This window comes from Mustela erminea, chromosome 7 (genome assembly GCF_009829155.1).
Source record: "Mustela erminea isolate mMusErm1 chromosome 7, mMusErm1.Pri, whole genome shotgun sequence".
Lineage (NCBI taxonomy): Eukaryota > Metazoa > Chordata > Mammalia > Carnivora > Mustelidae > Mustela > Mustela erminea.
The window spans coordinates 49,595,859-49,612,796 of NC_045620.1; the positions used below are offsets into that span (position 1 = coordinate 49,595,859).

General features: G+C 42.0%; 1 protein-coding gene, 1 long non-coding RNA gene and 1 other non-coding gene across 5 annotated transcripts in view; 2 read left to right on the forward strand and 1 right to left on the reverse strand.

Moving 5' to 3' along the window:
• The window catches only part of APMAP (adipocyte plasma membrane associated protein), a 51,604-nt gene that overhangs the window by 5,161 nt on the left and 29,505 nt on the right, over positions 1-16,938 (reverse strand). The window contains exons 4-8 of one of the 3 annotated variants that reach the window (XM_032351589.1): positions 7,930-8,022; positions 6,388-6,504; positions 4,927-5,101; positions 4,188-4,322; positions 3,549-3,741 (exon numbers count right to left, since the gene is read on the reverse strand). In XM_032351589.1, the coding sequence (XP_032207480.1) occupies positions 3,549-3,741; positions 4,188-4,322; positions 4,927-5,101; positions 6,388-6,504; positions 7,930-8,022 (713 nt within the window). The remainder of the gene's footprint in view (positions 1-3,548; positions 3,742-4,187; positions 4,323-4,926; positions 5,102-6,387; positions 6,505-7,929; positions 8,023-16,938) is intronic. The other 2 variants (XM_032351590.1, XM_032351591.1) reach the window with 2 other exon arrangements.
• On the forward strand, positions 770-5,022 carry LOC116595357. The gene is made up of 3 exons (XR_004287634.1): positions 770-1,657; positions 2,382-2,477; positions 4,856-5,022. It is a non-coding gene; the product is annotated as an uncharacterized LOC116595357 (long non-coding RNA).
• LOC116596648 lies at positions 8,466-8,569 on the forward strand. Its single transcript, XR_004288236.1, has one exon. It is a non-coding gene; the product is annotated as a U6 spliceosomal RNA (small nuclear RNA).

The following is a 16,938-nucleotide window of genomic DNA, read 5'->3' on the forward strand; positions in this document are numbered from 1 at the left end:
TTCATCATCACTAGCCATCAGGGAGATTCAAATTAAAACCACATTGAGATACCACCTTACACCAGTTAGAATGGCCAAAATTAGCAAGACAGGAAAGAACATGTGTTGGAGAGGATGTGGAGAAAGGGGAACCTTCTTACACTGTTGGTAGGAATGTAAGTTGGTGCAGCCTCTTTGGAGAACAGTGTGGAGATTCCTCAAGAATTTAAAAATAGAGCTTCCCTATGACCCTGCAATTGCACTACTGGGTATTTACCCCAAAGATACAGATGGAGTGAAAAGAAGGGCCATCTGTACCCCAATGTTTATAGCAGTAATGACCACGGTTGCCAAACTGTGGAAAGAACCAAGATGCCCTTCAACGGACGAATGGATAAGAAAGATGTGGTCCATATACACTATGGAGTATTATGCCTCCATCAGAAAGGATGAATACCCAACTTTTGTAGCAACATGGACAGGACTGGAAGAGATTATGCTAAGTGAAATAAGTCAAGAAATAAATCAAGCAGAGGGAGTCAATTATCATATGGTTTCACTTATTTGTGGAGCATAACAAATAGCATGGAGGACAAGGGGAGATGGAGAGGAGAAGGGAGTTGAGGGAAATTGGAAGGGGAGGTGAACCATGAGATACTATGGACTCTGAAAAACAATCTGAGGGTTCTGAAGGGGTGGGGGGTGAGAGGCTGGGGGAACCAGGTGGTGGGTACTAGAGAGGGCACGGATTGCATGGAGCACTGGGTGTGGTGCAAAAACAATGAATACTGTTATGCTGAAAAGAAATTTAGAAAAATAGTCTTTGGGGAGTCAAAGGTTATATGCAGATTTTTGACTGTTTGGGGCCCAGTGCCCCTAGCCCCCGTGTTGCTCAAGGGTTAAATGTATTTATCTATGTATGAATACAAACGCATATGTTCCCCAGCTTTGTCTGTATAGGGGGACTAGAAGCAGTGACACACCAAAAGCCATGAGCACATGTAGCACCAGATCCCCTGTAAAAGGAACCAGGGCTCATGGAGAAGTGGTCGATTACAGAGTTGGGGCACAATAAGCCTAAACAACGTGTTGTGCCAGAAAGTAAGGAACCACTCCAAAAACAGTAGGGGCATGTGCAAAGGTCAAAGCCACACTGAGGGGGCTTCCGCTGGCCACAGCCAATCTGAGCCTCAAAATAAATAATGGCAGTAAGAGATTAAAAATCACTGAAAAATAAAGGCAACCAGGAGATCACACTGATGTTTACTTATTTAGAAAGTACCTCCCCACAAAATACCTATTAATTACCAAGGGAAAAAGAGTGACTTCACAGTGGAGAAGCCAGCATTCATCACTGAATCACATGGCCAATGCTGCCACCACCAGTATGGGACAAGCTGACATCATGTGCCTCTAGACAAGACATACTAAGAACACAAGTTCTGTGGTCTTCCTGCCAGAGACATATAACCTAAGTCTAATCATGAGAAATGCCCAATGACCCACACGGAGGAACATTCTACAACATGACTGACCTGTAATTCTCAAAAAGATCAAGACTGAGGAGCTATTCCAGATCGAAGGAGAATAAAGAGACATGGCAGCTGAAGGCCACAGCTCAGCCTGGGTCGAATCCACGAGGGCAACTCCCCAAACCCTGATGACGACAGGGCATCAGGTCAGCAACTTACTTGCAAATAGTTCAGGGAAAGAAATTCTTTGTACCCTCTTGTTAATTTTCTAAGTCTGATACTATCTCAAAACTAAAAACAAAAAAAATCCTCTATGACTTCAATTGAAAGTTAGGATAAGATCTAGACTTTGTCATGTCTGCAAGGCCTATGGTCCTCTCCCACTGGTCTCGATCTGCTTCAGGAAGGTGTGGAGCTCTCCTGTACTGGGAACATGTGCCACCACTCCAGCTCCTCCTCATGCTTGTAGTCTTATCTCTGAGCACACATCACTGCCACAGTAATTTCTGAGCACCCGTCATGTTCTAGGTGCTGGGGACAAAGGAGCGAATGAAACAGATGAACACCTGCCCTGATGGAGCATGCGTTCTGTCAGGGGCTGGGGTGGGGAGAGACACACCAGCACCGCTTCACTGTGGGAAAATGGACAGGAACAGAAAGAGAACACCTACAGTAGTCAGCTATAGGCATTATATGCATATTCCCATTACATTTTTTTCAGTACCTAATGAAATAGAATGATGCTGTTACTCCTCCCGCTTGAAAGATAGAGGAATTAAGGCAGAGAGGTCACATCATTTGGCCAGGGTCCCACAACTGGCCTAGCCTTCAAAACCCCTGTTCTTAAAAACAAACAAACAAAAAAACCCTGTCCTTCCTCCTACCTCACCATTCTTCCTCCTACCTCACCATCCTGCCTTCTTTTCACAGTGGGAAAAGATGCTGGCTCTGGAGCCAACGAGGCAAAGAAGAGGAAAATACCCACAGAACTTGCAACAAAACTAAAGGCCATAGACCAGCATCCAGGTACCTACAGCCCCTCAGCAGGGACCAGGCATAGGGCCCAGCACTGTGCAGACTCGGTAATTATTGCCTGGTACCTTCCAAGGCCTTAAGCTACCATTATTTTAATATCTATTCAATATTCAAATCCATCCTCAGTTTCAAATGTCTATTCAGCCTGTGAAATGGAGCTTGTTGGAAATGAAGACTTCTGCATGATGGAAGTGCCAATATTAGCCAGTTCCTCATCCACAGTGTAAGACACAGGGAATTACACTGAGGTCATTTCAGGGAAGTCACTGGAGGAAAGCCTTCATTAAATGGTTTGTGGCTGGCCATTGGTGAGGGTGGGTGATTATTTTTGTAATGAAAAAGAGTTTGGTGTGCTGAGGTCAAAGGTAAGGATCCTCTGGGGATTGGGGAATATGACTGATGGGAAGGCTTCAGAGGGCAGGAGGAACCAGGGTGGGATGGGATCTGAGGAAAGTGTGTCTCCACGTGTGGCTACAGGAAGGTGTGCCTGACACCCTTTGAGGAGGAACAGCAGTGTGGTCTGCAGGGGCCCCACTTGAAGGCCAAGTTGCAGGGTCTATGGAGTGGGGAGAAGGCCTGAAACAGCTATCACAAAGGGGCAGGTGTGATTGACAGGACAGAATGGTGAGGGTGATGGTAAAAATACCCACACAAGGAAACCAGAAGGGTAACATCAAAGGGTTCAAGTGTTTCAACTTACATTTCAGTCTGAAGCATAAAATGTGTTTTAAAGAAGTCACTAAAAGTGAGGCACCTGGGTGGTTTAGCTGCTTAAGCATCCGATGCTTGGCTCTCAATTTCAGGTTGGGTCATCACTCATCATCTCAGAGGCATGAGATCAGCCCTGCAGTGGGCTCCACACTGGGTGTGGAGTCTGCTTAAGACTCTCTCTCCCATTCTCCCTCCCTTTGGCCCTCTGCTCACTCACACGTAAAATATAAGTCACTGTAAGTACCAAATATTATAAGCAGCATGAGAATTTTTAGAGCTCCAAAGGTCAAAATAGATTGTAATTAGATGCATTTTCATTTTGTTTTCTGGAATTACAGTTTTCATAGTTACCTTAAAAATCATTCTTTTTATATAGGGTCTCTCGGATAAGAAATCCAACATAGAAAACCCAGGGTTGGAGCGAATGGTTGCCATGCCAACCCAGTACCCTCCAGAGCTGCTAGGTCGGATGTTGTCTGGAAATCCAGGCAGGTTCTCCACGAACAGATCAGCCCCTCCCTTCATCAGGCCTGACAGGTAGAATCTGAAAAATTCATCCAAGCAAATGGTGAGCAGTGGTCCCCAAATTTAAGGAAAACTTTTAGTCAAACACCAAAATGGTCTTAGTCCCAACTGATTTATAACTGTAGACGTGTCCACTGTGAAGGAAGACACAAGATGGTGAAAGGGGCACTTACCACCCTAGGGGAAAGCTAGAAGCAGTAGCAGGGAGTTGGCCTACCCAGTAGAGAAAGGAACCCAGGATGTGTGGTCAGCATTAAATTGAGACTCTCCTAGACTGTAAGTTTTAAGCAGGCTGAGATGGAGGAGAAAGAAAAGGCACCCCTGAATTTTACTGCTTCCACTATCAACAAAGGAGAAGTTGCCCTGCCCCAACTCCAATTATGTAGGTCAACACCTCCCTGCAACCCAGGCTGGGCCACAGCGAGCTCTGGCACACCCCCAAAGCTCGGCTAGGGCCACACACACCTTCTTATCCTCGCCATTGTCGTCTCCGCCACCAGTACAAAGTCCTCCGTGGGAGAAAGCTGCACTCCGTTAGGGAACCGCAACTGGTCCAGTAAAACCTTCACTTCCTTGGTCTCTGTGTCATACTCTAGTAGGCTGTGGAGCACCAACAGCAAATGCTCAAGTGGGAGAGTCTGTGGCCCCTGCCACCTTGGAGCCTTGCTACCCTCTGAGCCTCAGGCAGAGGGACTATGGAAGGGGATCTGCCTCATGCTGTAGTGACAGGCCCCCTAGTGGTCCTCTGCCCAGACCTCACTCCAGGCTAGCCCCTGGGGGCCTTCCCATCCAGAGCAGACCCCAGGCATCCTCTTCTAAAGAACCCCTCAGTCAGTTCTCTGGCTGAACCAGGAGCTGGCTCACCACCAGGGAGGGCCCCCATGGCTCCAGCCTCAAAGGAGTCCCCGTTGGGAGGGATGACCTGAAACGGAGGCCAGCCTGGGAGGTGTCACCCAGACTGCCTAGACCACATGCTCAGATCGACTGGCCTGTTTTAATTATATTTTTTCAAAGAGAAAGTGAGGACATCTTGTTCTGTTTTGTTGCATCCATCACCTGTTTCCAGAAGTCATGAAAGTCCCATCTCTAAAGCTATAATATTATTCTCAGAAACACTCCAATGACTCCCACAGATAAACTCTGCTGAAGTCACCCTGCCTGACTGATGATCTCACCGAGTAGAAGACTTGAAATGAACACTCACCGTCCATCATCCGTTCCCTCCATAACCAGAAGCAGGTAATCTCGTCTTTGCCATTTGCTGCTAGAATCCGTAAAATAAATCTTCCTCCCATCCTGAGTTATTGTAAGATCATTCACAAAGGACATTTTCCTCCCCTCAATGGGTGTCTCAGAGGAGATCAGCAGTTTCACTTCACCTAGGTAGGAAGAAAGAAAAGAAGAGAGGGAGGGAAAAAGGGAGGGACAAAATAGGAAAGAAAAAAGAAAATAATGAAAAAAGGAAGGAAAGGAGGGAGGAAGAGAAGACCTGTTTTCATTCTAAGAACTTGTATGTCAATAATTTCAAAGTCTCAATCAGCCTACCTGATTTAAAAGGAAAAACTAAAATGGGCTTCTCCATGTCATATGCTAGTAGATTTATTTCCTCTTCCAGTAAAAAACACTGTTTTCCTTTCTTCCAGCTCTTAGAGATGAATGTTTTTACATGACTTCATTAACAGCAAAACCCTTCCTCTAAGGATGAGGACCTCTTCCTTTCACCAAGACCAAATGACTTTTGGGGCACCTGGGTGGCTCAGTTGGTTAAGCAACTGGCTTCAACTCAGGTCATGATCCCAGGGTCCTGGGATCGAGCCCCACACTGGGCTCCTTGTTCAATGGGAAGCCTGCTTCTCCCTCTCCCACTCCCCCTGCTTGTGTTCCTCTTTTATTGTCATTCTCTCTGTCAAATAAATAAATATAGAATCTTTAAAAAAAAAAACCAAATGACATTTAAAAAATCTATTAAGAATCTTAGGTGAAAGGCAACTATCTTTCAGTTTGCTTGACAGAAATACAAAATGCTCCATTCATCCAGTTTTAAATACAGAAATGGTGACAGTGGTAAACTTTAAAAACAGGAGAGTAACCATTTATAGAGTGCTAAACTGTCTCAATGTACAATCTCATTTAAACCCTCACACAATCTCACAAGGCAGGCATTACCAACAGGCAACCCTGTTTCATGGATGAGTAACCTGTGCACAGAGAGACTAAGGCACCTGCAGTCACATAGCCAGCCAACAGCAGAGGGGGCTATCCAGAGCCCCAGGCACCCCCACCCCCACAATAACAAATTCTTGCGTCATACAAACTCCCCCGCTGAAGCACACACAGGGAGAAAAATGGGAGGAGGAAGTGGACAAAGAACAATTAAAAAGATAGGAAACAAAGTGGAAGATAAGACAGAGACACAGAAAAATAAAGACAGGAGTTCTAACATTTTGTGGAATAGACCCTGTTGCTAAAACACAAACAGGAAATTGGGGTATTGTTACTTGATACCTGATATGTGTAGGCAGTACTTCCAAGATTGTTCAATGAATAAGAAAATATTAGAGTCTCCAGTACACTGTACTGAACAAATTCTATTAAATCCACTTATGCACATATTGTTTAAAACATCTGAAATAATCCCAGAAGGAAATAAGGCATTGCTACATACGTTTCCAGGGATTAACTTCAAATAGTCCCTTATATGCATCAGCCACAAAAAGGGTTCCATTGGGCCCCGCCCGGATGCCTAGGGGCCTCCCACAAGCAGGCTCATCATCTCGGGTTTCTAGGGAAACAAATGGATAGGAATCAGTGGCTGGTCCCAGACTGTACCTGTGCCTCCAAGTACCTATTCCATCCCTTCCTAAATATACATCCTGCTGTTCAGAACAGAAAAGGATATGGCTTTAGAAACTTAACCCCCAGTATTCGAGTCCCCTCAGAACTGTCTGGTGTATCCAGAGGGACCACCTGAGAATATAGAACAAACCAAGATCAACTGGTATCCAAGAATTGCATTCATATCAGCATCCTGAGGCTTGAACAGTTAACTTGGGGACATCATCAGGACCCAGGCCCCATCTCTAGAATTCCCCCCAAGGACCTCAGTAATTGTCAGTTTAATCCCAACTGCTGACCTGAATATTCTGCCTGTCTAGGACCTTGGCAGTTTTCCCTCCACCTGGCTTACAGGGAGAGATACTATTTTATTCCTCAGATTAATACCTATACTCTTTTTAAACCTGTGGCAATGCATATTTATTGCAGGTGTGTTCACTGCCAGGCTTCGTATGCAAGGATGCTTCTGTAAGCTGCTTACTGAAGGGGTGCTCAGTGCAAGGTGCCTTCTGTGGGGTGCTTTATGAAGGGTGCTTAGTGCAGGGTGCTTTCCATGGGGTGCTTACTACAGGAATCCTTACTGCAGGACACTTACTATTGGGCCACTTCCTGCCAAAATACAGAGTGGAAAAGGCAGGTTAAAAAAAATGAATGTAGAGTATGATCCCATCACAAAACCAGAGTACCCATGAACAGAAAGAGCTCTGACAACCTATGCACTAAAATGTTAATAGTTCTATCTGTGAAGACTCTCAGGTGACTTTTACTTTCTCCTTGTACCTTTGTACAATGAAAATGCATCATTTTTACAAAAGCATTGTAGCTCTTAAAAAGTGGTAACTACTAAGAAAACTGTGGGCTACCAGGTTTTAAACAGTGAGATTCTTCTAGTCTAATTTCCCCAAACCTGAGTGACATAAAGGTGTTTTCACTCTGAAAGACACTGCTGAAATTCCTGAGAAGCTAACGCAGGAACAACATTTCGGCATGCAAGTGATGACCGAGCCAACTGCTTCTCCATAGCAGCACACTGACCATGGCTATTAATCTTCCTCAAAGTGACCTCAAGGGGGAACGCCACTATGGAATGGCAGAGGTGTGGGGCCCTAAAGTAACTGGCAGGTGCTGGGGCCACTGCCTAGCTGGCAAGCTGCACCTGCATGGTGACAATCAGGTACCATGAGGTCCAGGGACCACATGGCAAATGAAGAGCTGGGGGTAACACTCAGGTCAGGCTCTGTTGGCCATGTGGTCAGGGGCTCTTCATCTGCAAGGATGAACCTGACTTCTAAGGAAATTTAGCTCCGCCCAGCCATTCAGCACCTTTCTCAATGATCACAGATATATATTGGGGGTGCTGTCACTGACTTACTGCATGGGCCTGAACCAAGCCGAGCGATGGTCTCTATTTCACCATTTTCAAGTTTTACGATCTGGCCATCTGCTGTACCAGTAAACATCACATCTGTTTAAAAAAATAAAAAGGAACAAGAGAGTTACTAGATTAACCTAAGAACTGTGATCATACTGCCTTCTACAACAGAGGGGGTCTGTTTGTATTTTGCATCTCTAGAAAGAAAATGACAGCTTTGAAGATGAAGGAGAGGTGATGTCTGAGTTCTTAAAAAGTCCATAAAGCATGCAGTGATAAAACTATGAAGGCCTGGGGCACTGGCACATGGGCTTCAACCTGACACTGGAGCAAGAGTATAGAAGACACCAGTCAATGAAAAAACTGTGAGGATTTTCCACTCTCAAAAGAGTGTGGACTCTTGGGCTAACCTTCAGCACTCAGGGACATTTGTTCATGTCTGCCTCAGGTTGATGTCTGCTGCACACACTGATTATACCCAACTAAAGGGGAAGAAATGCTAAGAAGTGCCTCAGGATAAAACTAAAGCACATTAAGTGCTCAGTTTATCAGTACATGTACTACAACTGGAACAACACAGAGATTAGCATGGCTGCTGCACAAAGATGACATGCAGATTCGTGAAACATTCCATAGTTTTTGAATACATATGGGCAAACTCTAGGGCAACTACTAAAACAATTTTTTTTAGAAAAAGTATAATTGATACGTTAAGCAAGAAGACAAAATGGAATCATAAAATGGTCAATTAAAACTATAAGAGCTATACTTGTGGTGAATACAGCATAATGTATAAATTTGTCAATCACTAAGTTGTTCACCTAAAATTAATGTAACACTGTGTGTCAACTATACAAAAAACAAAACAAAACCAAAAACTATAAAAGGCCAGAGAGTGCAGAAAAAAATAGGAAAAAAAAACAAAGGAACAAATAGAAAACAGTAACAATAATGGTAAACATGAATTTAACTACATCAATTGTCACTTTATCACCTTTATCATCAATGGTTTAAGTATACTATTAAAAAACGGACTCTCAGAGTAAATTAAAAAAAAAATAAGACTCAACTACATGTTGTCCTTAAGAAACTCACTTTAAATACAAAGACACACATAGATTAAATATAAAGGGATAGAAGAAGATATACCATGCCAACACTAACCCAAAGAAAGGGAGTAGCTACATTGATCTTGGACACAGCCAACTTCAGAGAAAAAAAACATTATCAGGGACAAAGAAGAATAATACATACAGTAAGTGGTCAATCTTCCGAGAAGACATAATAAGCTTTAATGTGTATGTGCTTAATAAAAGCATCAAATATCATGAAGCAAGGCTGATAGAAATGCAAGAAGAGGCAGATAAATACAAGAGCTGAAAACTTCAGCATCTCTCTATCAGAAATGGACAAGCTCTAAAGATAGAAAATCAATAATCACATAGTTGAACACAACAGCACCATTGATCAACTGGATACAATTGACATCTATCAACTGCTCAACCAAATGCAGCAAAATACACATTTTTCTCAAGCTCATACAGAACATTCAGCAAGACAGACTACAATCTGGGCCATAAAACAAACCTTAACAAATTTAAAAGAACAGAAATCATACATTGCTGCTCTCAGACCACAATGGAATTAAGACAGACAAATGGCTGGAAAATCCTGAATTACTTAAAGATTAACACACTTCTATTTAGAAGTTATTTAACTCATAGGTCGAAGAAGAAATCTCAAGAGAAACTGAAGAACATTTTAAACTAAATGAAAATGAAAGTACAACTTCTCAAAATATGTTGGATGCAGTGAAAGCAGTACTTAGGGAGAAATTTATAGCATTGAATGCATATATTAGGAAAGAAGAAAGATCTAAAATCAATCATCTAAGCATCTATCTTAGGAAACTAGGAAAAGAAGAGCAAAGCAAACACAAGATAAACAGAAGAAAGAAATAATAAATAAAAGAGCAGATATCAATGAAAATGAAAAAAGGAAATCAAAAGAAAAAATTAGCAAAACCAAAAGATGGTTCTTTGAAAAGATCCATAAATGATAATCGCTTAGCCAGGCTAACTAAGTTAAAAAGAGAGGAGATACAAATTGCCAACATCAGAAATGAAAGACAGAACATCCCTACAGACTCCATGGACAGAAAAGGATAATAAAGGAGTATCATGAACAGCTCTATGTTCAGAACTTTGGTGACCTAGATGAAAGAAACCAATATTTTGAAAAATGCAATCAGCCAAAACACACACAAGAAGAAACAGACTATTTGAATAGGCCTGTATCTATTGAAGAAATGAATCAATAACTAATAACCTTCCAAAGAGAAAAACCATAAAGTTTTCACCAATGGGTTCACTGATTAATTCTACCAAACAATTAAGGAAGAAATGACACCAATTCCCTATAATCTCTTCTAGAAAATAGAAGAAGAGGAAATAGTTGCTAAAATTTTCTACCAAGCCAGCATTAGTCTAACGCCAAAACCAGACAGTCATTACAAAAAACCTATAGATCAAGATCTCTCATGAATACAAATGCAAAAATCCAGGGCACCTGGGTGGCTCAGTTGGTTAAGCATCTGCCTTCAGATTCCAGGGTCCTGGGATCAAGTACTGGTCAGGGCTCTCTACTCCTCCCTCCTGCCTGCTTTTTTTTTTTTTAATTTTTTTAATTACACATATAACGTATTATTTGCCCCAGGAGTACAGGTCTGTGAATGATCAGGCTTACACACTTCACAGCACTCGCCATAGCACATACCCTCCCCAATGTCCATAACCCAACCATCCTCTTCATACCCCGCTCCCCGCAGCAATCCTCAAGTTTGTTTTGTGAGCTTAAGAGTCTCTTATGGTTTATCTCCCTCCGATCCCACCTTGTTTCATTTTTTCTTTCTCTAACCCCAAACCTCCACTTTGCCTCTCAAATTCCTCATATCAGGGAGATCATATAATTGTCTTTCTCTGATTGACTTATTTCGCTCAGCATAATACCCTGTAGTTCCATCCACGTTGTTGCAAATGGTTAAGATTTCATTTCTTTTGATGGCTGCATAGTATTCCGTTATATATATACACCACATCACTTTATTCATTCATCTGTTGATGGACATCTAGGTTCTTTCCATAGTTTGGCTATTGTGGACATTGCTGCTATAAACATTCGAGTGCACATGCCCATTTGGATCACTACATTTGAATCTTTAAGGTAAACACCCAGGAGTGCAATTGCTGGGTCATAGGGTAGCTCTATTTTCAACTTTTTGGGGAACCTCCATGTTGTTTTCCAGAATGGCTGCACCAGCTTGCATTCCTACCAACAGTGTAGGAGGGTTCCCCTTTCTCCATATCCTTGCCAGCCATTCTGACTTGTGTGAGGTTGTATCTCACTGTGGTTTTGATTTGCATTTCCCTGATGCTGAGCGATGTTGAGCACTTTTTCTTGTGTCTGTTGGCCAGCTGGATGTCTTCTTTGCAGAAATGTCTGTTCATGTCCTCTGCCCATTTCTTGATTGGATTATTTGTTCTTTGGGTGTTGAGTTTGATAACTTCTTTATAGATTTTGGATACTAGCCCTTTATCTGATATGTCATTTGCAAATATCTTCACCCATTCTGTCAACTGTCTTTTGGTTTTGTTGACTGTTTCCTTTGCTGTGCAAAAAAAGCTTTTTATCTTGGTGAAGTCCCAATAGTTCATTTTTGCCCTTGCTTCCCTTACCTTTGGCAATGTTTCTAGGAAGAAGTTGCTGTGGCTGAGGTCGAAGAGGTTGCTGCCTGTGTTCTCCTCAAAGATTTGGTTGGATTCCTGTCTCATATTGAGGTCTTTCATCCATTTTGAGTCTATTTTTATGTGTGGTATAAGGAATTGGTCCAGTTTCATTTTTCTTCATGCGGCTGTCCAATTTTCCCAACACCATTTGTTGAAGAGACTGTCTTTTTTCCATTGGACATTCTTTCCTGCTTTGTACAAGATTAGCTGACCATAGAGCTGAGGGTCTATTTCTGGACTCTCTATTCTGTTCCATTGATCTATGTGTTTGTTTTTGTGCCAGTACCATAATATCTTGAAAATTACAGCTTTGCAATAGAGCTTGAAGTCTGGAATTGTGATGCCACCAACTTTGGCTTTCTCTTTCAACATTCCTCTGGCTATTTGAGGTCTTTTCTGGCTCCATATAAAGTTTAGGATTATTTGTTCCATTTCTTTGAAAAAAATTGATGGCATTTTGATAGGGATTTCACTAAACATGTAGATTGCATTAGGTAGCATAGACATTTTCACAATATTTGTTCTTCCAATCCATGAGCATGGAACATTTTTCCATTTCCTTGTATCTTCCTCAATTGCTTTCATGAGTACTTTTATAGTTTTCTGAGTACAGATACGTTGCCTCTTTGGTTAGGTTTATTCCTAGGTATCTTATGGCTTTAGGTGCAATTATAAATGGGACTGACTCCTTAAGTTCTCATTCTTCTGTCTTGCTGTTGGTGTAAAGAAATGCAACTGATTTCTGTGCATTGATTTTTACATCCTGATACTTTATTGAATTCCTGAACAAGTTCTAGAAGATTTGGAGTGGAGTCTTTTGGGTTTTCCACATAAAGTATCATATCATCTGCAAAGAGTGAGAGTTTGACTTCTTTGCCAATTCAGATGCCTTTGATTTCTTTTTGTTGTCTGACTGCCAAAACTAGGACTTCTAGTACTATGTTGAATAGCAGTGGTGATAGTGGACATCCATGCCATGTTCCTGACCTTCGGGGAAAAGCTCTCATTTTTTCCCCATTGAGAATGATATTCGATGTGGGTTTTTCATAGTTCGCTTTGATAATCTTGAGGTATGTACCCAGAATGATATTCGATGTGGGTTTTTCATAGTTCGCTTTGATAATCTTGAGGTATGTACCCTCTATCCCTACACTTCGAAGAGTTTTGATCAAGAAAGGATGCTGTACTTTGTCAAATACTTTTTCAGCATCTTTTGAGAGTATCATATGGTTCTTGTTCTTTTGTTAATGTACTGTATCACATTGGTTGATCTGCAGATGTTGAACCAACCTTGCAGCCCTGGAATAAATCCCACTTGGTCGTGGCGAAAAATCCTTTTAATGTATTGTTGGGTCTTATTGGCTAGTATTTTGGTGAGAAGTTTTGCATCTGTGTTTATCAAGGACATTGGTCTGTAATTTTCCTTTTCGGTGAGGTCTTTGTCTGGTTTTGGGATCATGATAATGCTGGCCTCGTAAAATTAGTTTGGACGTTTTCCTTCCATTTCTATTGTTTGGAACAGTTTCAAGAGAATAGGTATTAATTCTTCTTTAAGTGGTTGGTAGAATTCCCCTGGGAAGCCATCTGGCCCTGGGCTCTTGTTTGTTAGGAGATTTTTGATGAGTGCTTCAATCTCCTTACTAGTTATGGGTCTGTTCAGGTTTTCTATTTCTTTCTGGTTCAGTTGTGGTAGTTTATACGTCTCTACAAATGCAACCATTTCTTCCAAATTGTCAAATTTCCTGGTGTATAGTTGCTCGTAATATGTTCTTATAATTGTTTACATTCAGGGTAACTACTGAAAGATATGAATTTAGTGCCGTTGTAGTGCCTGTAAGATGACTGTTACTGTATATTGTCTCTGTTCCTTTCCATTTAGGCTCTCTTTTTGCTTACAGGACCCCTTTCAGTATTTCCTATAGGGCTGGTTTGGTGTTTACAAATTCTTTTAGTTTTTGTTTGTCCTGGAAGCTTTTTATCTCACCTTCTATTTTCAATGATTACCTAGGTGGATATAGTATTCTAGGCTGCACGTTTTTCTCGTTTAGTGCTCTAAATATATCATGGCAGCTCTTTCTGGCCTGTCAGGTCTCTGTGGACAACTCTGCTGCCAATCTAATATTTTTACCATTGTATGTTACAGACTTCTTGTCCCAGGCTGCTTTCAGGATTTTCTCTTTGTCACTAAGACTTGTAAGTTTTAGTATTACATGATGGGGTGTGGATGGATTTTTATTGATTTTGAAGGGGGTTCTCTGTGCCTCCTGGATAGTGATGCTTGTTCCCTTTGCCATTTTAGGGAAATTCTCTACTATAATTCACTCCAATATACCTTCTGTCCCCTTCTCTCTTTCCTCTTCGTCTGGAATCCCAATTATTCTAATATTGTTTCATCTTATGGTATCACTTATCTCTCAAATTCTCCCCTCGTGGTCCAGTAGTTTGTCTCTCTTTTGCTCAGCCTCTTTATTCTCTGTCATTTGGTCTTCTATATCACTAATTCTCTCTTCCGTCTCATTTATCCTAGCAGTAAGAGGCTCCATTTTTTATTGCACCTCCTTAATAGCTTTTTAAATTTCAGGTAGGTTAGATTTTAGTTCTTTTATTTCTCCAGAAAGGGCTTTGATTTCTCCAGACAGGGTTTCTCTACTATCTTCCATGCCTTTTTTGAGCCCAGCTAGCACCTTGAGAATTGTCATGCGGAACTCTAGATCTGTCATATTACCAATGTCCATATTGATTAGGTCCCTAGACTTTGGTACTGCCTCTTGTTCTCCAACCACCCCCCGCCCTGCCGTGGTGAGTTTTTCTGCCTTGTCATTTTATCCAGATAAGAACATATGATTGAAAGAATAAAATACTAAAAGGGTGGTAAAGACCTCAGAAAAATGTATGCTAACCAAATCAAAAGAGACCCCAAATCAGGAGGAGAAGAAAGGGGGTAAAAAGAAATTTTTTAAAAAGTTATATATATATACATACAGATAGATAGATAGGTAGATAGACAGATATTATTCTAATATCTATATATATTAGACTGATGAATAGAACAGAGCCACTCACTTGATTTAGGGTGTATTTTGGTCTCTTAGAAGAAACTACCTCCCAAAATTTAAAAGAAAGGAAAATTTATATATATACAAAATAACGGTAAACATGATGAAGGGACAGAGTATGTAAAGAAGAAAATTTTTTTTTTAATTCTAAAAAAGGAATTCATAAGTTAGTTGGAAAAAGAAAGAAAAAGAAATTGGAGAGAATTTGCTCAGGCTGGAGACTAGAACAAAGCCTTGTGCTGCTGCCCCTCGGAACAATTTGTTACTTAAACTGTAACCCCTGGAGGATTTTACTAGTTGTCAAGCACATTTAGATATGGCCTTAAAAAATACTGATACTGATAACAGGTCTTTGGGGAGAAGGACGATGTACGACCGTGAAGCTGGGCAGCTGGGGATGCCCGGCTCGCTCAGGGCGGAATGCGGCCCCTTCACAGAAGCCGGGCAGCCGGGAACGCCTGGCCAGTCCAGGGCGGAATGCCGCCTGCTTCAGGGAAGCCGAGCACCCGGAACGCCCGGTCAGCTCAGGGGGGAACGAAAAACCGCCTGCTTCCCTTTTTCGTTATCGCTCCTTTCTCTTCCCAGAAGCGCCCGTTGTTAGTTAGATGAGTGCTTTGAATGTGCTTGGTTAACTATAAACCTTACCCTCCTCCTTGCTTGCCTGCAAGACGTGACTAACGTTTGACCTTCATCAGTCCTTCTGTTGGCTATTGTTTTCTATCTAATAAAAGTGAGACTGTGGAGTTGCTCGTGGCAGCAGTCCTTTTCAACTGTTGTCCCCTGCTCCCAATCTTTTGCAGCTGACTTGTTTGTGCCTAATTCTTCTCTCATCGCCGACTGGAAGCAGCAGCCCTGTGCTAGATTTAGGGTATATTTTGATCTATTAGAAAAAATTATATATCAAAATTCTTTAGAAGAAAAAAACCCTATATGTATACAAAAAATAAAGTTAGATACAAGGAAGGATAAAATATGACTATAATAATGAAGGTTTAAAAAGATTTTTTTTAGAAAGGTATTGTTAAGATAAATTAGTAAATGTTCAAGGAGGAAAGAAGAAAATTAAAAAAAATTAGAATAAGAAAAAAATAAAATTAAAAAAAATTAATTAACTTTGCAAGACTAAAGAATCATGGGGAGAAAGCTATGAATTCCATGCTTTGCTTTCCCCTCCTCTGGAATTCAACAGAATTCCAAGGAGAACAACGTTCTCCTTGATCAGTGAGCTTGGTCTTGGCTGGATGTTCTGGCTGATTTCTGGGGGAGGGGCCTGTCGTAGTGATTCTCAAATGTCTTTGCCTGAGGCGGAATTGCACTGCCCTTGCCAGGGGCCAGGCTAAGTAATCTCCTCCGGTTTGCTCTTGGGAGCTTTTGTTCCCTAAATGCTTTCTGTAGAGCTCTGGAGGAGAGGAATGAAAATGGTGGCCTCCCAATCTCTGGCCCGAAGAAGCCGAGAGCTCAGGACCCTACTCCTCAATGCACTGACAGAGAAAAGCAGTCAATCACTCCCATCTCCCTGTCTCCGGTGGCACTCGAGCTCACCCAGCCTGTGATTGAGCATCTCTGTCTCTGGCACACAGCACCGCTTGGAGTCTCCAAACCCAGGAGATTCTTGGTGCCCTGTTCTTCTAGCAGAGGAAGGTGGGTCTCTCCAGATCTGCCACTTGTGGGATCCCTGCTCAAAGAGCAGTGGTCCGACTATGCCACAGATCACAGTTTAAGGTAACCCCAAGCTGAGAGCTCACTCCTCAGTTCCATCTCTTAGTCAGCTTCCCCACTCTGATACCTGTGAGCTCTGCTACACCCAGACACCCTTGATTCTTCTGTGATCCCGTGGAACCTAAGACCACACTGTCCCTGTGAGGGCTTCCCCCCGGCTCAGCCTCTAGAGTGATGTCCCTCAGTGGAGCAGACTTCTAAAAATTTGGATTTTGTGTTCCGTTGCTCCACGCTTGCCAGGGGCTGGCCCTTCCCCCCACGGTCTATCTTCCTGTTGCTTCAGATTTACTTCTCCTCAGGTCCTACCTTTCAGAAAATGGTGATTTTCTGTTTCTAGAATTGCTACTCTTCTTCTCTTCGATCTCCTGTTGGGTTTGTAGGTGTTTGGAACGGTTTGATAACTATCTAGCTGATCTCCTGTGACCTGATGTCATTTCAGTCTGCTACTC